Source organism: Lagenorhynchus albirostris, chromosome 17, assembly GCF_949774975.1.
Source record: "Lagenorhynchus albirostris chromosome 17, mLagAlb1.1, whole genome shotgun sequence".
Taxonomy (NCBI): domain Eukaryota; kingdom Metazoa; phylum Chordata; class Mammalia; order Artiodactyla; family Delphinidae; genus Lagenorhynchus; species Lagenorhynchus albirostris.
Genome location: NC_083111.1, coordinates 21,552,568 through 21,577,276, shown reverse-complemented (window position 1 = coordinate 21,577,276; position 24,709 = coordinate 21,552,568). Strand labels below are relative to the sequence as shown.

Below are 24,709 nucleotides of genomic sequence, written 5' to 3'. Positions count from 1 at the left end.
CCCTTAAAGGAGCTTGTCTTCTAGTTGGAAAGAGGTGACATATACAATAATCTGAGGCATTAAATTAATACATGGGTCTGAGGGCAGAAGATCCTGAAGGAAGCAAGCTACAGAGAACTCATTTTGAATCCTGGCATTAATATTGGCAGATCTCCTCACACCTTTTTATGACAGTTATAGACAAAGCAAGTAGGACTGGAGAATACACTACAATGGCCAAAATAAGATTTAATGTCATTTCAGCCTAGGGGATTATTTCTAGGCTTTGAGTATATGATAATGTAAATGCTACCTAAATAGTAAATTTACTTTAATGCTGACAATGTAGAAAAGATATTTTGCTGCAAAAGTATACCCAGTAGTAACAAGTGGATTTTGGAAGAAACTAATATTTTGTCTTATACTGATATTACACTATTGCCCTAGACCTAGCACCAGCCTTTACTCTTCGTTGTTTTCTTCTAAGACTAAAGAGCCTCTTTATTGTTTGTGCTGATTTTTTTTTTTTTTTCACCAACAGATCTCAGAGAAATCTGAGTGCTCTGGCCAGTTGGGACAAAATTATCATTAGAATTCTTGGCTAGAGAAGAAAGCTCCTAATTTAAGAATGGCTTTTTGCCTTCTGAGAGCTCAGAAGAGCAAATTGCAAGCCATCTACATTTATAAAACATGTTTTAGTATGGAAAATTTCAAACATCTACAGAAGTAAAAAGAAAGAAGTAGAAACTTTCATCAATTGTTCTCATCAAATATCAATTGCAGGCCAATATATTTTCTCTATACCCTCTCTTACTACTACCACCATAATCCCCAGCAATTTTAAAGCAAATTCCAGATTTCTTTTTTTCTCAGTGAAAACGTCAGTATACATATTTCTAAAATGCAAGAACTGTCCTTTTTAAGCTCAAATATGTCATTATCACGCATCCCCAAATAATAATAATTCCTTAATATCAACAAGTAGCCAGTCAGTTCATGTTTCCTTGATTGTCCTATAAATGTATTTTTATTTTAATAACCATTATTTATTTGATTGCCGATCCAAACACACTTTCTTTTAAAGTATAGATTTAAAAGAACTCAATTTGCTCATTTTTCTTGCAAGTATTTGTCATTGAATTCAAAGCGTTCATCCAGTAGGGTTCCCAACTGTCTGGATTATGCTGATTGCATCCCCTTTATGTTTATATATTTATTATGCTCCTTTGGCCCATGTATTTACTGTCAGTTGGTAGATAGATCTAGAGCACTGACATAATTCAGGTGTGATTTTTTGGCAAGTTTACTTCATAGATAATATTGATTAATTCCAAAAGGAACTATAAACTTACTGTGATGTTGCAGCCATTAATGATCAATGCCTAGATCCATTAATTTATTAAGGGTACCAAATGGTGATATTCTACTAATTAGATTATTATTCATTTACTAGCTAGAATATTATTTCATCAACTATTTGGTTGCCCTGAGTTACAGTTTAATTAGGAAAGGAAAAGTAAATGCTTCTTTTATTTTATTTACCAGTTTTACAAAAAAAGCATAAAAAAAGAGAGAGAGATTGACTCCAAAGTAGCTTCCGAAGATGACGAATGAGGTATTTTCTTTCTTTGTTGTTTTCAGTGAGGTTGTTATAAATATCGATGCAGAGATTGTCCCCTCTTAGGTTCACGGATCCTGTTCAAGTTGGCTTCTGAGTCCTTTCCATACAACCACAGTAGTCTTTGAAGTCTTCCCAGCTCTCTTGTATGACAAGATGTAACAGGAACATCTTGTTCGTTTCTCATGCTGTATTTGAAATCAGCTATTTCTCCAAGGAGACATTATCCACTGTGTTTATTCAAACTTGTGTTCCTTCTAGTTTAACCTTCTTTCGAGACATGATTTTTTTTTAAAACAAATTACTTACTGAATTCTTTCACCTTTTCAAAACTTCCTATTCTCCAATCACTTCATTTCTGAATTTTTCTAATTTCTTTTATGTTTTTCTTAAAACCAGTTTCTATTCCTTTTAAAATTTCTTTTACTTTTTCCGCAATATCAGGCAATAAATTTCATTTGTTCTGTGGACGTGTCTTTCTGTCACGCTTTCAGGATTTGCTGGAACTTTCTTTTCACCCTTCTTTTTTCTTTTTCTTCTCACTGATTTTCTACAGGATGTGAATGGAATACTCTTCTGTCACTCATTTTTAAATGAAATAAGTTTCCACTTTAGGAGGGAAACATAGATCAGAAGACAATTTCTAGCTTCAGAACTCCAGGGCTCACTATCTTCTATTATTTTCACGACATAATTTAAAAAATGACCTTAAAATTTCTAAACTCTTCCTCCTCGGCCCTCCTATTCCCATTTACCCAGACCTCCTCTTTCCTGTCCTTGTTGAGTATGGGGATTAGTTCTGGAATGGTGCTTTGGTTTGATAGGTGTCAAGGTTTCACAGACCCCAGAACACTTGGCATCCTCAGAACATTTCAAAGTTCTTGCACTCAGCTGCAAGGTGGAACCTGCAATGTTCACTCCCAGTTTCTGCCGCTGTTCTCAATGAGTTTTTCAATCTTAGTGAGCCCTTGAGCCATAGTAACCTCTGGCTCTCCTGAAAGAGAGAGAGAATCCTTCCCTCGTCTTTCTCCCACACACCTTGGGATACACATATGTAGGTCTTTTTCCTGTTGTTGATTTGTTCCTACCTGGCTGTATGTTGCAGTTCATGTGGATACCTTGTTGAAGATGTTGTCTGTGGGTTTTTGGTCTTGCTATCCTAGATGCTTTTCTTTCTTTTTTGGGGGTGGGGGGGTTGTGTATTTCGGGGAGGGGTGGCATATTCAGGGATAAAAATCTTCTCTGTAGCCACCATCATTTCCCCAGAATCCTCTGCCATTCTTATTTAAAACAAAATCATAGGAATCATTATCCTGATCCTTAGGATAATCATTTCATTGTATCTGTCTTTTTTCCAGGCTTCAAGCTGCTTGTGGCTCCCCACGTTAGTATACTGACATGACTGGACAATGCCTAATTTGGCGGGCTCTTTCTGTACTACCTTCCTCCTAATCATGACAGCCTTGTATGCTATACATAGTCTTCTTTACTGATAGGGAATTTAGAAAATACAGGAAACCACGGGTTTAATAGCTGAAAGTGGAATTAATGTATTATTTTTCTCAGGTAAAATATCATAAGACTCCTTAGGCCAAAGTTGTAAAATGAAATCACAAATTTCCTGGAATCATTTTGCAAACGTGAATGCCCACATAAAGTACACTAGGACTTGAATCCAAGGAATAACACATTTTTAGAGCCTCCAAATTTATAAACTTAGTACAATTCTGCATTACTTCTTAAGGCAACTGAAGAAAATAATTTTGTGATAAAATAAATATTGATTTTATTAACATAGTTATTTTAAAAGTTTATAAAACTTTTTAAAAATGTTAAGGCTCTATCAGCCTCATCAGTTGTTGTTTCTTTTCTAGAATCTTGGATAAAGGAACAGTCCTTTGAGAGGAAACATGGTATAAAATGGGAAGATAATCTAACAGTGAAGACAGTTATATCTCTTCCTGTGTGATGAACTACTCCTAAGTTTGGTGGTTGAAAACAGCAGGCACTTTATCTCCTCACAATTTGTGAATTAGCAGAATGGGCTGAGATCTCCTGGGTGGATCTATCTTGCTTTCACCTGAGGTGACTACTGAGGCTGCCATCATCTGGTTGCTGGACTAGGGCTGGTTGCTTTCACATGTCTGGCCACTGGTGCTGGCTGTGGCCTGTGCCTAGTCTCCACTAGGTTAGCCAGGCTTCCTAACATGTCAGGTTTCCATGAGGACGAGCCCTAAAGCACAGGTACTCTCCAAGCTTCAGCTCTTGATATGCCATTGGGCCAAAGCAAGTCACGTGACCAAGCCCAGGTCAAGGTGGAACAAAACTACACAGGGTGAGGAAACGGGGGGGAGGGGCATTTGCACCGGGTGTCAGTAGTCTAACAAACTGCTGCAATAACTATATAAAGAAAAACACCCTGGAGGACAACTGGTAAAAAATAAATGTGTGCGGGGTGAGGTGAGGGTTTGGCATGGAGGGGGGGCAAAGGCAGTAAACGGGCTACCAAAATCTGAAGATTCTGGAACTTTTGGAAAATCTGCTGGGATTAAAGGAGTTACACAACCATGTTCTGACACCAGAAGAAAGGTCCCAGTTGAGCATTAGGGAAGTCTAGCACTCTTCCTCCATTGCATCAATTTTCATGTTTCTTTGACTCAGCATGTTTGTAGAATGAATCATGACTTTCTATAAATTTTTAATTCAGTTTTTCAAAGAAATAGTGACCTCACTTCTATCTGCTGTGCCACAAAAATGCCGTAGAAAAAAATTCCTTCTGTTAAATCGCTCACTAGGTGAAATTGTATGTGTAACCCAGTAACAAAGAGATATTAAGAATCACCACAGCCGAGCCGGCCCTCCGCACTACGCACCCTGTAGCAGCCAGTGGGTGAGCCGGGAGTCGAGGAGGTCACCGTGGGAAGGAGGGGCGGGGGCAGCGTGGCAGCCTCCTCCCGTCTCCGTGGAGCCACCTCCGGCCTCTGATACAGGAGTCGTCCGCAGCAGCCAGAGGTGGCAAGCCTTGCAGCGTTGTGTTCTAGGTCAGTAGCTTCTAAGACTCCAGTTGGATTCATTGGAGTAGGTAACGTGGGGAATCCAATGGCAAAAGATCTCATGAAACATGGCTAGCCACTCATTATTGATGATGTGTTCCCTGATGCGTGCAAAGAGCTTCTAGATGCAGGTGAACCCGGTAGTGTCTTCCGCAGCAGATGTAGCCGAAAAAGCTGACGGAATTATTACAATGCATCAGTGCGCTAGAAGCTTATTCTGGAGCAAATGGAATTCACAAAAAAGTGAAGGAAGGCTCACTATTAATAGATTCCAGTACTGTTGATCCCATGGTTTTGAGAGAATTGGTCAAAGAAGTTGAGAAAATGGGAGCAGTTTTCACGGATGCCCCTGTTTCTGGTGGTGTGGGAACGGCTCAGTCTGGCAACCTCACATTTAGGATGGGAGGGGTTGAGCTGCTGTGGTGCATGGGCTCCCATGTGGTGCATCGTGGAGCTGTTGGGACTGGCCAGGCTTGGAAGATCTGCAAAAACTTGCTGTTAGCTATTAGTAGGATTGGAACTGCTGAAGCTATGAATCTGGGACTCAGGCTAGGGCTTGACCCAAAACTCTTGGCTAAAATCCTAAATACGAGCTCAGGACGATGTTGGTCATGTGACACTTATAATCCTGTACCTGGGGTGATGGATGGCGTTCCCTCAGCTAATTACTATCAGGGCGGATTCGGAGCAACACTCATGGCTAAGGATCTGGGATTAGCATGAGGCTCTGCTATCAGCACGAAGAGCCCAATCCTTCTGGGCAGTCAAGCCCATCAGATCTACAGGGATGATGTGCGTGAAGGGCTACTCAAAAAAAGACTTCTCATCCGTGTTCCAGTTTCTGCAAGAGGAGGAGACATTCTGAGTTTGCCCTCTGGCTGTGAACACTGTTGAAACCAAATTGTGTCTTGGAGCCCCTTACGGCTCACTCCACAGGAAAATGGGCTTAATCAAAGGTCAACTGTCTGCTTTTGAGTGTCTAGGTCAGGGGTCCCCAACCCCTTGGCCTCGGATGGATACCAGTCCGCAGTCTCTTAGGAACCGGGCTGCACAGCAGGAGGTGAGTCACAAGCAAGCCAGCTAAGCTTCATCTGCCGCTCCCTATGGCTCACATTACCGCCTGAACCTCACACACCTGCCCCCACTCCCTGGAAAAATTTGCTTCCAGGAAACCGGTCCCTGGTTCCAAAAAGGTTAGGGACCTCTGGTCTAGGTCACAATAAATCCTGGGATTTTTCACCCATTTTAAAGTGCTTATTCTTTTTATCTATTTAGCAAACATAGCATCCGTAATTTTTTTTTCTGCAAGCCACTGATGGTAACTGCTAGCTAGCTAGCTGATTGGCCTTTTTCAGAAGTTTGATTCCTAGCATCTTCAGCTAAAACGCTGCCTACTTCAATCAGGATATTATTTACTACACTTTACAAATAAAACTAATTTTTTTTCATCAGGATAAAATCTCGAGGAAAGAAAAGAAATTGGTGTGAGAAAAGGTATTAGAGAAAGGGGAAGTATAGTGAATTACTACCTGTGTCCCTCAGAAAATTTGGCCTGTTAACCCAGGGATGATATTCTTGCATTGAGATTACTGGTTTATTTTCTAGGAGTTGTTAATGCAAGAGAACTCCTTGCTGCATGTTATGTAATTTGGACTCTTATTATTAAGAGTTTTAGATATTATTATTATCTTGGTGTGCCCCTCTTGTAACAACTTCCGATACTCAGCAAACTTGTTTTTTTTTTAATATTTTTGCTTCCTTGTACATTTTTACTGCGTACTTTTCTTTTTTTTTTGGCGGTACACGAGCCTCTCACTGCTGTGGCCTCTCCCGTTGCAGAGCACAGGCTCTGGACGCGCAGGCTCAGCTACCATGGCTCACGGGCCCAGCCACTCCGCGGCATGTGGAATCTTCCCGGACCGGGGCATGAACCCGTGTCCCCTGCATCGGCAGGTGGACTCTCAATCACTGCGCCACCAGGGAAGCCCTACTGCATATTTTTTGACTTCAAAAGAATGACATCTTTAGAACTGTTTCAGAGCCAATGATGATATGTGCTTTAGATAATTATTACACTATGCTAAATATAACCATATTATTTTGGATTCAAATAAATTTCTATGCTGATAAAAAAAAGAGACACATTTCATCAATGTTTAAATAGTATCCTTCCTCCTCTAAAACTTAGAATAGGATTCAATCTGATTCCTAAAGGGTTATTTTCTTCAACAACAAGAGCTGACTTAGGCCATTTCTTGGCAGTGGAATCTGAGCATAGAGGTCCCTGTCTGACTGCCCTTTGATTCTCTCTCACATTATCCTGGGTGAATGTAATGGATGGGCATGCCCTTATGACTTAGCCCACTGATACTTCTCCTGATGAGGGTTAATGGTGTGGGCCACTTTAAATCTTGCCCAGCAAAGTGCTGACATCTGGGGTTTCCTATCAAGTTTACCAGATATTCCACAGTAATTTCATAATTTACACAACATAAAAACACTGATCTTGAGCTTAGGAAAGCATTTCATTTAAACAGATACAGAACACTACTCTACAAAATTGTTTAAAATTTGTGAGCAATTGCATTAAATAAACTCTAATATAAATTAATCTAATACAAGTAAACTAATAGTTACAAAGCTATTGGTTGCTTCAGAAGCGGTGGCTATGGATAACTTCAAAGTTGTTTCCTCAATTCATTAAGAGGAGAAACTGTTTGCTGTCAACTTATCCTTGGGGAAGCTTATTCCTTAGTTTGATGCTGATTCGCATAATGAATATATAGGAACCATTACTGGTTCTTCCTTTCCATATTCAGTGCACTTCTATCCTCTTAAGATCTGGATATGTTACTGCTACTGTTGGCTGGAGCCTGGGAGGAGGAAAGCTATCAACAAAAAAGTAAACAAGTGTTAAAGATTTTTAGCATGCTACTGAGACTTTTTATCTACCATAATCATAAGAAATAATAATTAAAATTACTTATAGCCTGGTCAGTGAGACCTTGAGTAAATTTTGGAAGCATCCATGTTTCATACAGTTTCAGGGGATGGATATTTCCTGTTATTAACTCTATATCCTCTTCAACTGGAACAGAGAGGCCTTTCTCTGTTGAAGCAGTTGTGTCTTTTTCCTGGGCATTTTCAGTTTTCTCTTATTAGAGACTTGTAAAGCTTCCATATACAAACATACACATACACGTATAAAGCAAAGAAGGGATAGAGTAGTCTTCAGAGGACACTGTTTTGTAGCAGGCACACAAGACAGATTTAATATTCCCTGATTGCATTTGCCTCCCTGGCCCCAGCTCCTTTGTGGAAAGCATCAGCATTCTGACTGGTCTCTGAACCCCACTGACTGGAAGGAACACTGCATTGGCATTCTTAGGGAGCATTGATGGTCGCTCCGGAAACTGTGGTTAGAGCTTGTGCAGCCAAAGTGCACAGGAAAGAAACAAATATACTTAATATAACATGCTTACTCTGTTTTTCTTAATTAGCACTTATTCCCTGTAAGAGGCTGATTCCTGCTTTGACAGGGAGTAATCGAACTCTGCATTCCCCCAAACCATAAAATTAAAGTTAACATACCTCAGCTTTTCATCCTACTGGAAGAAATGTATGAAATTTACAGTTATTTTTTAATTGCTGCTGTTTAGAATGCCTGAAGCCCATTCGCTGAACTTGTTAAAGAGCAGTGTTAGTGAGGGTATTTTTCGCTTCTTTGTTTTCCTACCACAGCATGAATTCTCAGTCCCAAGTGTGCCCTGTTTCCCACAATAGAGACAGGGGAAAAAGTGCGAGTCTCTCACCACAAAGCATGAGACAACTACAAATACTTCTCTCCCAGAGTTCACATTGATGAGAGTCTTTGTGGAAAAGAACTTCCTCTTTTTGCGGGAATACAATAGAAATGCAAGTTGTATTCTCCACAATTTCACTACTGGAAAAATAATTTCATAGTCCATATTTTTTATTGGTCTTCTTAAAAACACATACAGTGTTTACAATCAGGAGTAAAAGAGAAGATTTTCAATGCGATGTTTCAAGGAGCATTTTCTAAAGGCAGGATCCAGTCCCAACTTTGGAAAATTAACACACACCTATGAGATCAAAGAGTCACCTGCAAAAAATCTTATTATGTTTCTCTTTCATACTAGTTTCCTAAAGATGCATTGTTACTTCTTGGTAATGTAATAGTCAGACATGACTATATGGTGGCCATTTGAGGAAGAAGTAGCTCTTACATAAGTGTCTAGTGACCTTATCTCTTTTGATACAACACCTCTTGGTTTCAAAGGCTTGCACAGATTTCCTCTAAATGGATAAACTTAATAAGATTTTTCTAACTATCAATTAGTCTAAAAGTAGATTTAGTAATCTACTTCTGAAGCAGTTTTGTTAAGTAATTATTGGTCAATTCTCTTTCTGATTGGTACTTCTTTCTGCAAAACAAATCCCTGTACTTAGAACAATTAATACCACCATCCCTGGCTCCTTGATTATTACACAGTGATGTTTCTTGAGAAAAAAAGCTTACCCTTTTTTGGGGGAAACTTCAGTCCATGAAATAAAACTTCATTAAAACTAGATCTGCTTCTAATGCCAGTGTGAGGCAGATCAGTATCCCCTTTCTTTTGACTTTCCAGGCTGTGTGAAGAGAATGGTATGGTTTGGTTTAGGAAGGGTTGTAGCTTAAGAGGTTGTATTATGTTTCTGTGTCACTTTGGGGGATTTTATTTCAATATTATATCCTGTTGTGTAAAAACACCATAGTCATTCTCTTACTTATTATTAACTAATTACACGCTGCCCTTTGTTTACTTTCCCCTTCTGATCAGAAGACTCCTCTCCACTCTAGGCCTTGATCTGAGTTCCAACTCATCAGCTTGTAGTAGCTACACTTCTGATTTCTGAAGTCAGACAGATATGGGCCCCCTTTCTGTCTTCATCAGTTATAATTTAGCCTCTGATATATGCATACCAGAGCTGGCAGTGACACACATTTTGCTTCTCCTTATTTTCCCAGGGTTCTTTGCATTTTAATAGAGGTTCACAATATTTTAAGTAGAGTGGGGATGGGGTGGAAAGAAAGAGCAGGAAAACATGCTTTTAGGAAATACAAATCACATGCAGGTAACTGCTTGAGAGAAAACCACCCGTACCCGAGTATTGTCAATAAAGTAGCACAGGGAGGCAAACGAATAAATTGTTCACTAAAAATATTCTTCTTTAGAAGAATAAAATTCACAAGAAAGCCTCAATGCAAATCAAATATATTTGTTTTCCTCAAGGAAGATATTTGAAAAGTAGTAGTAAATACCTACTTTGACCTTCTGTGTCCCTAGTGTTCTATCTCCACTAAGTTTTAGGAACACTACATAGAGGAGGAGCCTGAGTCTCAAAGACCGTAAGTAAGAGATGGATTCCAGAGCCTTTGCAAGGTCCATTATGTCCCATGACTTCCCATTGCTTGTGCTGTTCATCCAGGTAGGTGCTTAGGATACCAGAATGAATACATCTCTTTCAAGAGGTTTTTAACAGACATTATATAATAAACAAGTACAACACCTAACAAATAGAACATAATGCTTTATTTAAAGCAGAAACAGAATAAATGCTCACCTAGTATCGTTTAAATCCCCTTTAAATTATTTTTTGAATCAACATGTTTATATTTGAGGGTATTTTCTTATTTTTTCCTAGTTCCCTTTACTTGCACCTCCTTTCTTTTGCTCTTTTCCCTACTGAAATGTTTATGGGTTCAAAAGTAATTACTTCTTGAAGAAAGTTTTCGTGTATACTAAGTGCTACCGAATGGAAGCCATAAGCATAGAGTCTGCTGGCATTTAGAGTGGTGTAATACATAGCCAGGTTGAATCAAGTGGGAGAGAAGGTTAATCATTCTTTTAAACTGGCAGTGTTGCCGGAGGTGGATTAATATGCTTTTTGAATCTATTATGTGCTGTAAGTCTTCTTGATCACAATCACTATGTTAATGGTTTAGGTTTTGAATTAGAGGTGTCTCCTGGGGTCAGCTGGGCCAACTCCCTTAATCTCTCTGGCTATATTAGGTGATAGTTTTCTCATTTCAATACATGATCTATGTTAGAGGGAGTGTTGACTATACCAGACTCTTAACGTGGGCACCCGGAAAGTGGAAGAATCTCTCTACTGGTGATTAATCATAACTCTTTTCATTGTGAATATAGTCCTTCCCTTAGGTAAGGCAGGAACACCATGAAAAATAGAAGATTCTCAGGTGTCTGTGGAAGCTGGAGTGCTCTCGACCTGTGAGCTCACTGGCAGAGCAGGCTTCGCCCAGACACTAGAGAACAAAATGTGAAATTGGCACCAGCCAGCCTCTCCATTGCACAGGATATCCCTATTTAAATTTGACAACCAGGATATTTTACAATTTGAAATTCTTGTCATCTGGTTTTCTTTAGTTTCTTCTTTAGGATGAAAAGACTGAGAAGCTTGTTAAAAAATGTGGAATTCTGATGGTGAGGCTTAACCAGATCTATTGAGTCATCAATCAGCAAACATTGACCAACGCTTACCATTCCCCCAGTTACTATACTAAGGACCCAGACACGTCTCAGATAGTGGCCTTGCTCATTCACTGTATTTACAGTACTTTTTTCTAAATGTAACCAGAGCTCAGGTTAAGACAAGTCATTGATTTGAGTCTGAAGTAAACAAAGCTGACTGGTCTGATCCCTTCAGTTCCCAGAATTATTTTGTTTCAGGTAGTAATTTTCCCAGACCAATAGAACAAAGTCCTATCGTCTATTTATTTAATATTTTATCACAATAGTCCTTGCCCCTTTGACCTCTAGTGAGGAAACTTGCATAAGAAACTGAAATATGCTTAGGTTCTATGGGTAAGTGCAGATAATGATATGAATGAAATTGAAAATGAAAGCCAAATGTAGAAAAGGCAGTTCTGACTAGATTAAGTAAGACAGAGGTATTTGAAAAATCAAGTAGAAAAGATACAATAAGGAATGGAGAGCTTCTGGAAGTTTTCCAATAGGTGAGGGGTTGGTACATTTTTTTTTTTTAAGAACATGTCTGGCTGTTGTATGCCAGAGAAAGTTATAAGGGGGCTGACTATATGCATGAAGTCCAGTGAGAACACTGTTTCTGTAGGCCACTGACGATGTTCTGAGTGTACATTCTATAGTACTAGAAATTAAGTTAAGAAAGAAAGGGTAATCTGATGTCATTTTAAATGAAATTTCACAAATGATTAGAGCTAAAATGTGTCTTTTTTCACTCAGCCAACACGTAGAGCACATACTATGGGGCAAGCACTGTGCTTACAGGTAAGAGATAAAAGAAAAAATAAAGGCCAGGGGAACTCAAAAGAGAGTGTGAGAGATGCATAAACAACTCATTACAATTGAATAGGGATAGGCTATTAAATAAATAGATCATAAAAATGTAACTTTGTAAAACAGAACTTGGAGTCAATAACCCTGCTAGGGGATATTGAAGAGGATGCCAACAATGAGGGGGTCTTGGAATTAGGTTTTGAATGTCAGTAGGAATTTTCCACGTGGAGAGAAGGTCAGGGGCATACCAGGCAGAGGAACATCCTGGACTTGAGAACCAACACAGTCTATTTAAGTGATTGTAAATGAGATTTTTTTTTGACTAGAGCATAGGGTATATGTTGCCAAATGGTAGAAAATAAAGTATAACAGTTAGGCTGGAATAAAAGTATAAAGTGTCATAATTCATATGATGAAAGATAGGTGTTTTCCTACAAAATGGGTTACTTATAAATATTTTAAAAATAGAGACTGCTGTGTAAGGCTTGAAAAAATACTAAATCAGAGTCGTACTGAGCTCAGGCTTAGTGGTGAAAATTTCTGTATTTTGTTTTCCAGGTTGGATACTGTTACAATTCTTTAACATTTCTTTTTCCTAAGTAAAGGCATCTGGTGAAAATATGGGATCCATTTTATCCTAGGGAAGTTTTGTCTTAACCTTTCTTCTATGTATTTTTTCTATTTAAAATGCTTTTGCAGAATCTAATCATATGAAGTTCGGATACTTGAAGTACCTGCTCATATTCTCTCTTTGACATAATGGGAATAATTGGGAAGTCTTCTCTAATTTTGAGACTACCATGACTGCTCTCTTATGTTGGTTATTCCTGTAGATGAACCAATTTTAGGTTCATCTGAGTGATTAGTTAAACTTAATCCTCATAGATTGATTCAGCAGGTCTGAGAAGATATCTCAGAATATGTATATAGAGAAATAAACAATAAGAAATTACAGTAAGCACAAAAACAGATAAAGACCATTCATAATTTTTCATAAGATCTTATTTTCTCTCATTTCTCTCTTACTTTTTTCATAACTTTTCTTTAATCATATGAAAAGAAGGGAATTTACATGGCATAACAAAAGATATGCAAAACTTAAGGAAACACAATTTTCTTAAATTTCTCAAACTTATTTGTATAGGATTCAGAATGCACTTAAAATGATTAAATGACTTAAGCTAATTCTTTTTTATTGCAAACTGTTTTAATCCCAATTAACCAAGCAAGAAACTGAGAGTCATTCTTTACTCTTCTCCCCTCCCTTAAACTCTGATTGGAACAATCCCTAAGAGTTGTCATAATTATACTATACACACACACACACACACACACACACACACACACACACACACACACACACGCTTAGCATCTCCTTCTTCCATAAATTTTCAGCAATACTCAATAGACTTCAGGGTTAGACTTCTCTTAATGCTGAACTTTCTCAGGTTATGTCATCAATTTGTATGATTCTTTACTCATTCAATCCTTGGTTAATGCACTCTCATCATATAAGTTTCAGAATAAGCATTGAATCTCTGGCTTTTCACAACTTCCATTAGAGATTAAATTTCCTTTCTGTGTGTTCTTATAAAACTTGGCTGTCCAGTTACCTATGAGAGGTATAGTTATATTTTATAGTTCATTTCCCCTACTACATTGTAAACTACATGTGAACAATGTCCTTATTTACCAGTGTTGTAGGTACTCAATGAATATTTATTCTGTTAAAAGATTTATTCTGTTAAAAGTTGAGACAGTTTATGTTCCATATATAAGAGAAAATGTAGCTCAGAACCAAGTAGTGACAAGAGGCTTGAATAAAAGTAGACAATATTGAGAGATAGTAGGAATTTAAGTTAGACAGTACTTGGTTACTGAATTAATTGTGAAGGTGAGGGATGATTATACAGAGTCCAGAGTTTTTTTATTTTTTTAAATTAATTTTTATTAGAGTATAGTTGCTTTACAATGTTGTGTTAGTTTCTGCTATACATCAAAGCGAATCAGTTATACCTACACATATATTCCCTCTTTTTTATATTTCTACCCATTTAGGTCACCAGAGAGCATTGAGTAGAGTTCCCTGTGCTATACCATAGTTTCTCATTAGTTATCTGTTTTATACATAGTGGTGTATATATGTCAATCCAAATCTCCAAATTTATCCCACCCCCCTTCCCCCACCCTTGGTATCCATGTGTTTGTTCTCTACATCTGTGTCTCTATTTCTGCTTTGCAAATAAGTTCATCTGTACCATTTTTCTAGATTCCACATATAAGTGATATTATACAATATTCGTTTTTCTCTTTCTGACTTACTTCACTCTGTATGACAGTCTCTAGGTCCATCCATGTCTCTGCAAATGGCACTATTTCATTCCTTATTATGGCTGAGTAATATTCCATTGTATATATGTGTCACATTTTCTTTATTCATTTCACTGTTGATGTACATTTAGGTTGCTTCAATGTCCTGGCTATTGTAAATAGTGCTGCAATGAATATTAGGGTCCATACATCTTTTTGAATTATGCTTTTCTCCAGGTATATGCCCAGAAGTGGGATTGCTGGGTCAATGGTAGTTCTATGTTTAGTTTTTTAAGGAACCTCCATACTGTTCTCCATAGTGGCTGTACCAATTTACATTCCCACCAACAGTGTAGGAGGGCTCCATTTTCTCCACATCCTCTCCAGCATTTATTGTTTGTGGATTTTTTGATCATGGCCATTCTGACCAGTGTGAGGTGATACCTCCTTGTAGTTTTGATTTGCATTTCTCTCATAATTAGTGATGTTGAGCATCTTTTCATGTGTTTGTTGGCCATCTTTGGAGAAATGTCTATTTAGGTCTTCTGTCCATTTTTTCATTGGGTTGTTTTTTTTCTTTTTGATATTGATCTGCATGAGTTGCTTATAGATTTTACAAATTATTTATGTTTATATATTTTGGAGATTAATCCCTTGTCAGTTGCTTCGTTTGCAAATATTTTCTCCCATTCTGAGGGTTGTCAGAGTCCAGAGTCTTCAGTGTTTCCCCAGTATCCAACTTGGACAACTGTACAAATAGTGGTGGTATAAATGATGTAGAGAGATGAATAGTGGAAGTAAGTATTGAAGGTAAAATTAATCGTTCAGTAACATCACATAATTAATTTTAAGTGTCCATGTTATATTTGGGTAGAGTTTTTCAGTTGGCAGTTAGGTTTGTAAGAGACTCAGGAGAGAGATATATAAGTTTTAGGTCAAGATCTATGATATATATGGTGGCTGGAATCATAAGAGTAGATGAGACCATCTATCAAGTGCAGAAGAGAGCTTCTGAGAAATACACATCTCTTGGGAGAGGGCAAAGTGAGAGTGCCCAATGAAAGAGATAAGGATGTCCAGAGGCAGGAGGAAGAAGTAGCAGATTAAGATGTTACTGTTGTTAAGGCGAAAGATTTTTCTGAGATGACAAACTTGATCAACAAAATCAAAGATTGCTGAAAGGTGACATAATGACCAAACAATATTCATTCAATTTAATCACAAATTAAATGTCAGTGAATGCAATTCCAGTGCAGATAAGTAAGAAGAAAATAGCAAAATTGTGTGAGTCACGAGGTACATAAAGATAAGAAAATACAGACAGTGAGAATAAATACAATTTTTGATAAACTGTACTGTGAAATTAGGAAGAGAGAAAAGGTAGCTAGAGAATTACTTGGCATCAAGCAAGAGTAATTTTTAATGGGAGGGGGAAGCTTTTTAATGGGAGGGGGCCAAAATAAAATTGCTAAAGAGGAAAACCTTAACAATACCAATGAGATGGGGAAATGAATGGAAGATACTGAGGAAGTGAGAATAGGTATTTATAAACTATGTAGAAAAGCTATCCTTGTATGTAAAGAGAAAAAGTTATTTAGGGGTGTTTTTGCTTTATAGTCTGTGTTTTCTCTGTGAAATAAAAGTTTGATGGGAGGTGATGTCACCTCGAGATAGTGCTCATCAAATATCCTATGTGCTTATCTACATTTTTCATCCTCCTTTGTAGTTAGACTGTTTTCCTTTGATTAGTTGTGGCCAGTGGCAAAGAAGCAGAATACAGTGTATCACTTCTGAGCTGAGGTCATTAGGAGCCAATGCCCCTCTTATCTGGTCCTCTGCTATTGTGACATTGGAGGTCACATAGTCCAGATGACGTGGCTGCAAGATGGATCAGGATCATGTGATGGGTAAGGGCTTTACTTAGTAGAGAAATAAGTTACTAGTATTTTCCACTGAGATTCCTGTGTTAAATAGATCTCCCTGTGAGAGCTCAGAGAGCAGAGCAAAGGCTGAAATGACAAAGACAGAGGGAGAGATGTTGGTAACATATGGAAGGTGCCTGGCAGATAATATACTTAATGGTAAACAAAGCTGCTGGAGTAAGAGAGAGAGTATATAAGAGATGAGAAGAAGGCCAACTGTATGTAGTATCTAGCGCTAAGGAGTGAGGAGAGAAACAACTGAAAAAAAAATAAAAAGAATGAACAGAAAGAAGCTAGGTGGTATGCCAACAGAAATCATAAGATTGCTATGAAACATAAAGGAAGGTAGTTTTAAAAGAAGCACCATTTAATGGAGTCAGTTGTTTCCCAAAGGGAAAATCCTATGGGAACTTAAAATAAACCATCTGGTTTGATGATTAAACTTTTATGAAAAAAATGGAACCATTTCAGGAAAGTCATGGGAGAAGACGCTGTGTTACAGTGGGGAGAGTAATCAATACATTGTGAGGAAAGGTGCCTTCATTTCCAAGAAATGCCAATTAAGAAGTGAAGAGAGCATTTAAAGGGAAGGGATAATGTAAGAAAATTAAAAAAAATAATAATTAAGGAAACTTGAATAATTACTAGACAAAGAGGAAGGTATTAATGAGAGACTGAAAATCAGAGAAAGCTATCTTAAGATGTTGTTATGGACTGAATTGTGTCCCCCCAAAAATTATATGTTGAAGCCCCTCTCAATTTTACTGTAGAAGATAGGAGATAGTTCCTTTAGGTCCTCATAAGGATGGGGTAATAATCTGACAGGGACTGATGGTGTCCTTATAAGAAGAGGAATAGATTCCAGAGATCTCTCTCCCTCTGCTCATAGAGGAAAGGCTGTGTGAGGATACTGCAAGAAGACAGCCATCATTAAGCCAGGAAGATTGTTCTCACCAGAAACCAATTCTTATGGTATTCAATACCTTAATCTTGGACTTCCACCCTCCAGAACTGTGAGAAAATAAAATTCTGCTGTTTAAGTCATTCAGTCTATAGTATTTCACTATAACAGCCCAACCAGACTAATACAGACCTTCGTGTACTGCAAGGTCTGTATTATACCATATCTAATATACAGAAGCTAAACAATGATTCTGAGCCAGAGATTACATCTTGAACAGAAGTGTAATGATGCTTGTGGTACTCACAACTTCACGAATTTTGTCAGAAAGATGTGAAAAAAAGTCAGTCAAACAACAGCTCTGATAGTGGATATTTTCTTTCTGTTTCTGACATAAAGCAGTGTCTGACAGCCTCCCTGATACCCATCGGTATCGCAGTTTTGATTCCGTGGCTCCAGTCCCACTTGGCACCAAGGTGCTGTGTACCGTCCATTATTGGGGTTTTGGGAGCTGCACCTATTGCCAACAGGTGGGTCAAACCCCTGGGGCTCTTCTGAAGTCCTCCCCAAATTTGGACCCAGCTTCAGCTCCAAATCAGAGTTTTCAGAGAGCCCAGGGTGAGGCTCACCTGCCACAGTAGACACGTTGGCTAACGGGTTGCACTGCAGCACCCGCACGGACAAGGACACCATCACGATGCCACCGTTCTTCTTCTGCAGGGGCGAACCGGTGGGCCGTCAGCTTGGCCCCCAGCACAGCCACCTGCCTGTTCACTCTCTCGGCCCCTGTGAGGAAGGTGTTCAGCCCCGGCTTTGAGGTCAGAGTCGTCTCCTCTCTGGGTTTGTGTGAATGGAGGAGCCGCAGCCCTGGTCTGGGTGGTGTCTTGGCCCTGGGTTTCCGGGTTTGGAGGAGTATCTTACCACCTAGACCCCCACCTAGGGCTCAAGAGTTCAGGGGCTGTGGACCATGGGTTTTGGGGGCAGAAGATATTTAACCTGGGGTTTGAGGAAATTGAGGAAGAAGAGGCTCAGGTTCAAGGGCTCCTGGTTTGAATCTCTTGCTTTAGCTTTGAGGGCCAGGGCAGTCTCTCACCAGAAGCTGCAGGATATCATCAGGAACATTCCGAGTATTCTTGCACATACCCCGCCAGCTGAGTGGGAGAAGATGACAGGTGCCTGTGACACTTCTAGGGCTCGCCGTGCCACAGCATCTGAGACATGGGACAAGTTCACCATCATGCCCAGGCGGTTCATTTCTGCCACCACCTTCTGCAGGGACAGGATGAGGAGAGGGCATCAGGGCTGCATTTATCTTGTGTGCATTTATCTGTAGGGAACAGGTGAGGCTGTACATTCATGTGGGGCAGGGTATGGAACCTGGGTTCTTACCTCGCCAAAGCCGGTCAGCCGACTGACATTGCTGTAGAAGGGGCGGATACCCTTTGCTGAGCTCTGTGCCCTGCAGGATGGCCAGGAGGCAGTCTGACTGGTGGCCATGACTTGGCTACAAGAGCCTAGAAAGAGGTTCTGTCGAACCGTCTACACCTGCAACTCCCTGGTGCAAGAGGAGGGACCCAAACTGGGCTGTGCCTGGCAGTAGCAGGGCCCTTCTGGGGATCCAGTCTTGTTCTGCAAACCTCCATTCCCCTCCCCACCCCAGGTTCAGGGCCGGATCCCAGGGGTAAACTTGCTTTGGGCCCCAGCGTGATCTTGGGCAGATCCCTGCCTCACTGGGCCCTTACCTCCTGCACTGTGTTCACCAGGGCGTGTTGCAGGTGTGGGTGAGTGTCACGTAGTGCACACCCAGCGCACAGAAGGTACGCAAGATGGAGAGGCTACTGTCCAGTGAGTGGCCGTCCTCCACACCAATGAGGCAAGCCCACTTCCGGCTATTGTTGAGAGCTGAGGGCAGGTAGGTCAGATGATCATTTTCAGAGGCAGGGGAAGCTTACTGAAGTCCCTAACACCTACCACCACCAGTCTGTTTACCTTTTTTTGTTTGTTTTTTTGGCCGTGCCGCGCAGCATGAGGGCTCTAAGTTCCCCCACAGGGGATCAAACCCGAGCCCCCTGCAGTGGAAGCGTGGAGTCTTAACCTCTGGATTACCAGGGAAGTCCCCCTTCTACCTTTAACTGAGGTCACAAGCTCCAGCTCAGAATAGGAGGCACACATGAGGCGGATGAGGTGAATTTGCTCCAGGGTGAGGCGCACAGCATCCCGTTCGTGGGTCTGGCATGGGACGTAGGCTGACCAGAACTGAGGGAAGGCCAGGGCTTAGTCTGGGCTTTGGAACTCCTTGGGGCTCAGCTGGCACAGCGCTCACTGTGCCCGGAAGTCACATGTAATGCGTTGCTTTCTCTGTGGTGCTTGGATGCCCGTCAGGCTGGCTCACTGTGACCCCTGTAGCCCCCAGCATCCATGGCATGGCACTTTCTAGGTCACTGTGGTAACTTAGTTCCAATGTGACTAACCTGTGGTCTCTGAGGCCCCCAAAGGGCCCCACATTCCCCAGCAGCCATGGTGGCACCTTGTGTGTCCCTTTGGTACCTGGGCACCCACGTGACCATCTTTCAGCCTGTCCAACCTGTCTGGCCATGGCTGAAATTGCGCAGATTAACATCCTGTAGCCCGTTGTGATAAAACTGCCTCAGGACCAGGGGCATGTCGTTGTGGCTGGAGGGAGGTCAAGGCAAATGGGTGGGCTCCTTAGGTCTTGAGATCAGGCAGGACACATTGCCAGGCCTGGGCCAGCCTGGGTGTCCCCACCTCACACTGTCACACAGACTATGGAGCAGCTGCGGCCTGGGCTGAGGGGTTCCCACCAGGGAGGGGATGACAGAGAAGGGGAAGGGCATCTGTAGATGATGGACAGGACATCCAGGGGTGGTGTGAGGGAGCCTCCCCACTAGCTCTGCATGCTCCGGACCCCCTCCCCTGCCCAGGGCCAGGCTAGGCCCCCACCGGCCCCCAGCAGCCCGCACACACTGCAGCCACCCGTCCACAAGCGGGAAGTCCCGCATCAGGGCCCGCGTGCGCTCCCGCGGACTTGGGGTGCTGGAGGTGCCCGGCGTGGTCTGCACGGGTTACCGGCCGCAGCAGCAGACCCAGTAGGAGCAGCAGACACAGCAGAGGCCGCTGGCTGAGTGCGCGGGGACCTTCCCCGGGCCGCAAGCTGCGCAGGGCCAGGCAGGTGGGCAGAGGCGGGACTGAGAGGGGCGGGCGATGGGGTTCTGCCCGTGGACTCAGGCCACCCAGCGGCGCGGCCTCGCGATGGGGGGCGGGGTGAGGGAGGGGATACAGAGGCACAGGACCCAGCGACCCGTGTGCGGAGAGCCGCGATCCGCGAAGCCGGGCAGCCACAGGGCGGCACTGCCCTCCCGCCCCCTGCTCAGAGGCAGCTCCCGCGGGCTAAGCTGGCCTCTGCTGAGAGCCCACTCGCCTCCCATCGCGGGTTCCCTCCGCCCCCGCCCCTCTTCCCACTCCCACTGCTCCGAGGGGGCGCCCTAGGTTGCTCTCCCCCACCTCTAACCTTTCTGCTCAAGCTGGGGTGCTTCTCTCAGAGGGCCACCTTCAGCCCGAGGCCTCCCGGGAGCACACCTCGTCCCCATCTGCCTGCAGCCGGCCCCGCCCACCCCGAGGGCTGCGTGCGAGTGTCTCTGTGGCCACAAGTGCTCTGGGCTCCCGGTTTCCCGGTACTGGGCCATGGGGGCTGGTGTGGGGGAAGAGATAGTTTCTGGAAATGGGGGAGGGTAACGTTGTGAGCTCTGGATTCAGGAAGGGGCCCTCTGCCCCCGACCTTCTCTCTCCACCTACTTGACTCCCCAACCTGCATGACCATTCTCTGGGCACTTCAACCAGCACCTGGGAACTATCAGGAACCTCCCCCACTTCTGTCACCCAGCCTCAGGAAAGAGCGCCCTCAGGAGTCTCTACACCTCCCCAGGGCCTGAATAGAGGGACTTTTGGGATGTGAACTGAACAACCTTCTGGGGAGAGTCAGCGACCCTTTTACTCAACAGAGCAGGAACCCGGTCAGCAGGCTACTTGAGTGGAAGGAAATGAAGTCGTTTCCATGGCAGCAGAGCCCCCACCGCAGCAACCTTCCTCCCAGAGCTGCTGGCTGACCTTCTGGCCAGGATCCCTCCTACCTCAGCGTGGAAGGCCCGGCCTCGTGGAGAAGTATAGGTTCTGAGGAAGACCTGACACCTGGGTTCTGCTGCTACACTTGCCTTATCTTGTGGCCCTTGTGGCTCTAGCTTTCCCAGAAACCTCAAGGGCTAAGTGCTTGTGCATGCTCAAAGGCCGCACGCCATTCCCCATTTCCAGCCTCAGGCCCTCCCCCAGCTGCCTCCTCTAGGGACCCCCTCCCCTCAACACACACACACACACACACACACACACACACACACACGCACACACGCACACGCACACACACACACACACACACACACACACTGGGGATGTGCCTTCTCACAGAAGCTCAACCACTGAGATGCTTTAGGGGCTGTGCCCAAACTCCTTCATCCCCAGCCTCTCAAGTTTTGCTCTGATCCTTGGCACCCCCTGGAGCTGTTCCACCTTTGGAACCTTTCCCGGGTGGCAGGAGTGCCTAGCGCAGGGGTAGTGACCTAAGTCTGAGCACTGGTGACCCTAGAAATCTGTTACACAAAAACATTTTATTGAGCAGTAAGGGACCCCACTGGGGACAGAAAGGGCTGGCAATAAAGGAGCATGTGAACCTCGGGGCAGGGTGCGTGCTGCTTGACTCTCCATCCTGTTCTTGCTTCAGGGAGCAGGTCTTCCTGGGTCTCTCTATCCTGCCTCCTGACACCTCAGGCAGGAGGCTCTTTGGGAAGCCACAGACTGCTGCTTTCCATTTCAAAAATCCCAGCTCCCCCCTGGTTTGTGGTGGTGGCCGCTGACAAAGGCTCAGGGCAGGATCCCATGTTGTAGACTGCTAAGGCTTCTCTGCACCCTGTCTCTGCTCCTGCATCCTCCTTGGCTCGAAGAGCATAGACGTTGCTTACTTCAGCTCACAAAGGGGCCCCTGAGGATTGAGCAGAGGAACGTCAGGTTTTCTTCCAGGCCAGCTTCAGCCCTGGGATGTTCAGGGCAGGCTCTCATTACAAACCTCAGTTTCTGAGGCTCCTGGCTTATGGCCGTTTAGTGTAGAAGGAGGCTCCTGGCTGGGGAAGGCTCAGACAGAACGACGCAGGTTCTAATCTGTGGCAGTGGGTGTGTGGGTGGGGTCAGTGCAGGAAGAGGCATTCGCTGCCTTAGGCAGTTAAACCATTGCCTTCTCTTCAGGATGGCTCACCTGCAAGATTCTGTGGGGTCCAACTCCTGGCACCATGTTACAATCGCCGGATTTTGGGTCTGGAGCAACCCAGGTCTTCGTCCGGCATTTCCGGAGAGTGCTTTCTCTTGGGAGCACGTCTGGGGACTGGCTTCTCTGCTTCCACCTTTGCTGGCGTGGCCAAAGGAACATCGCCGTAGGCCCGGTAGCCACCAACCAGGCAGTATGTCTCCCCATGCCGGCCCAACTGCGTTTCTCCACACCCGCGGTAGAGGACATGGTAGTGACCAGGTGTAGGAGGAGAAACGGGAGCCACTACTACAGCAAAGAAAATCAGAACTGATCAGTCACTTCTGCTGTGCACAGTCTCCTGCCAGAATTTCCCTCTCTCATGTCTCTCCCAGTTTCCGGCTGAAGGCCTTTAATCTACTTGACGTCCAAAACACAGCCTTGGCCCATAACCTCTATGAGTCCCTAGAGAAGGGACACTGGCTGCAAAAGCAATCCCTAGAGCCTAGGGCTGTAGCAGATGAGGAAGTCTCTTCACCGTTTCCAGGGAAAACAGTAGAACCCAAAAATAATGGCAATCATGATCCTCTCCATCTCTCCCTTCCACCACATAGAAAACATTTCTTGCAGTCTGTCACTTCTGAGGCTTTAATGGAAGTGTCCTTCAAGTTTTGGAAAAAGAATAATCTAATATAAATTGGTTAAGAACCACTCCCACCTTGGCAACCCCTCTTGGGCCTCCATTTATACTGCCTGTTTCAACCACACTGAACTCTAGCCCTCTAATACTTTTATGTAGATCAGAACAAGGCCAAATACTGAGGCAGAGTGATCAGGAGACTCAGAACCCGGTTCTGGGTACCAAGTCTAGGCTCACGTCAACCAGCCTCCTGGGACACCATCTCCTCAGCCCTCCAGTCTCATTAGCACTTCATCACCCCCCTTGGTTCTTCCGGTCTTCCCATCAATATGGCAACACCCTCTCCCTCAGTATGGGATGTGTCTGAGGGGACTGATATAGACGCCTACGTGATAGCACAGAGGTGCCTGCGTTTGAAGGTGCGGTTCAAGAATGGCCCTCTTCCTCAAACTGCTGCATGTACCATTTGCCAACAAAAATGCACTTGTCTTTTGCTAAGAGGCCAATCAGGAAAGGGTCTGAATGCAAGCATCCTGTAGCCCAAAGGGGAAGGCTACATTTATAAAGCTCAGAACCGTCCTGCACACTTGTCCAGGGATGACCTTTCACTTGTGGGTCACTGAAGGCGTCCCAGGTCACTGTTATTACCTACATCTGGGTAAGTGCTCAGGTGTACATAGTTGGCAAGCCCCACAGGAACATGTGTCAGCCAGGGGAGGTTGTGTGTACACCATACCTTCTGTAGAGATGCCCGGTCTGGGTGTAGCTGCTGCAGTGCCCACCCAGGGAACAGAGCACAGGTTAGAGTACACATACACTATCCGGTCACACATTCTCTCTCAGACAACCAAAGAGATTGGTATCTGGTGGAGAACTGGTAGGGAAGTTTCTCTGAGGGCAGCACATGTCCACAGTTTCACTGCCATGGAAACTGTGAGAAGGCCTGTGAGGTCATCACTACCCAGTGAGGTCATATATGGAAACTTTGATTTGAGGGGCAGGCTTCAGGAGAAGGGGCAGTTTTGTGGAGAAGAACAGGGTGGAGGCAGTGATACTCTGCCTGGCCCCTCACCCTGGGCCTCCCCACCCATGCCCTAGCCTAGTAGACACCCCAGGTGGGGCGTGCCGTGGGCTGGCACAGCCCCAGGGGCCCCAGGAGGGCAAGAGAGACCCACATTCTGAGTTTGGCTTGAGAGGCAAGATTAACGTAAGAGACAGCTAGGTTGTATGGCACTGACCGTAAGAGGCAGAGATTTGTGTGGCCTGGGGAATCAGGGAAGGCTCCTTGGCAGTGGGCGTGAAGGACAAGTGAGATTTGGACCCACGGGGAAGAGAGGGAAGACATTCCAGTTTGGAAGAATAAAAGCAAAGACACACTCTTCTCTACCTTGTCCTGCCCCAAATATAAATTCATAGCACCTTCACATTTTTACAACTATGGACTTAAAAAGACCAAGAGCTTAAGGGGCCTAGCCAGTGTTACAAAGGTAGTGGAGAAGTGTTCGGCTCAATGGTTAGGTTCATGTTGAGGCTCCGGATTTACAGCTGATAGGAATGTGAGGACAAGCTCATGCCATTTCAAATATTTCCAAGTGATACTGAGAGAGATGTTAAAGATGCGAAATGAGGGTGCTGAATGAC

At 43.3% G+C, this 24,709-nt stretch overlaps 2 protein-coding genes and 1 pseudogene across 2 annotated transcripts; 1 reads left to right on the top strand and 2 right to left on the bottom strand.

Moving 5' to 3' along the window:
- The first annotated feature begins 1,582 nt into the window (after window positions 1-1,582).
- LOC132507936 (3-hydroxyisobutyrate dehydrogenase, mitochondrial-like) lies at window positions 1,583-5,515 on the top strand (annotated as a pseudogene).
- An 11,956-nt stretch (window positions 5,516-17,471) lies between these two features.
- On the bottom strand, window positions 17,472-20,569 carry LOC132507935 (dipeptidase 2-like). Its single transcript, XM_060127720.1, is given in 11 exon segments — window positions 17,472-17,837; window positions 18,217-18,272; window positions 18,275-18,392; window positions 18,513-18,582; window positions 18,884-19,025; window positions 19,250-19,379; window positions 19,671-19,708; window positions 19,711-19,796; window positions 20,118-20,198; window positions 20,200-20,329; window positions 20,422-20,569. Coding segments are annotated over 11 exon segments (1,365 nt in total).
- Window positions 20,570-22,477: 1,908 nt separating this feature from the next.
- On the bottom strand, window positions 22,478-23,901 carry LOC132507934 (DPEP2 neighbor protein-like). Its single transcript, XM_060127719.1, has 2 exons — window positions 23,805-23,901; window positions 22,478-22,737 (listed from the first exon to the last, which is right to left on the bottom strand). Exons 1-2 carry the CDS (start codon window positions 23,899-23,901, stop codon window positions 22,478-22,480), a joined length of 357 nt encoding a protein of 118 aa, XP_059983702.1.
- Window positions 23,902-24,709: the final 808 nt, after the last annotated feature.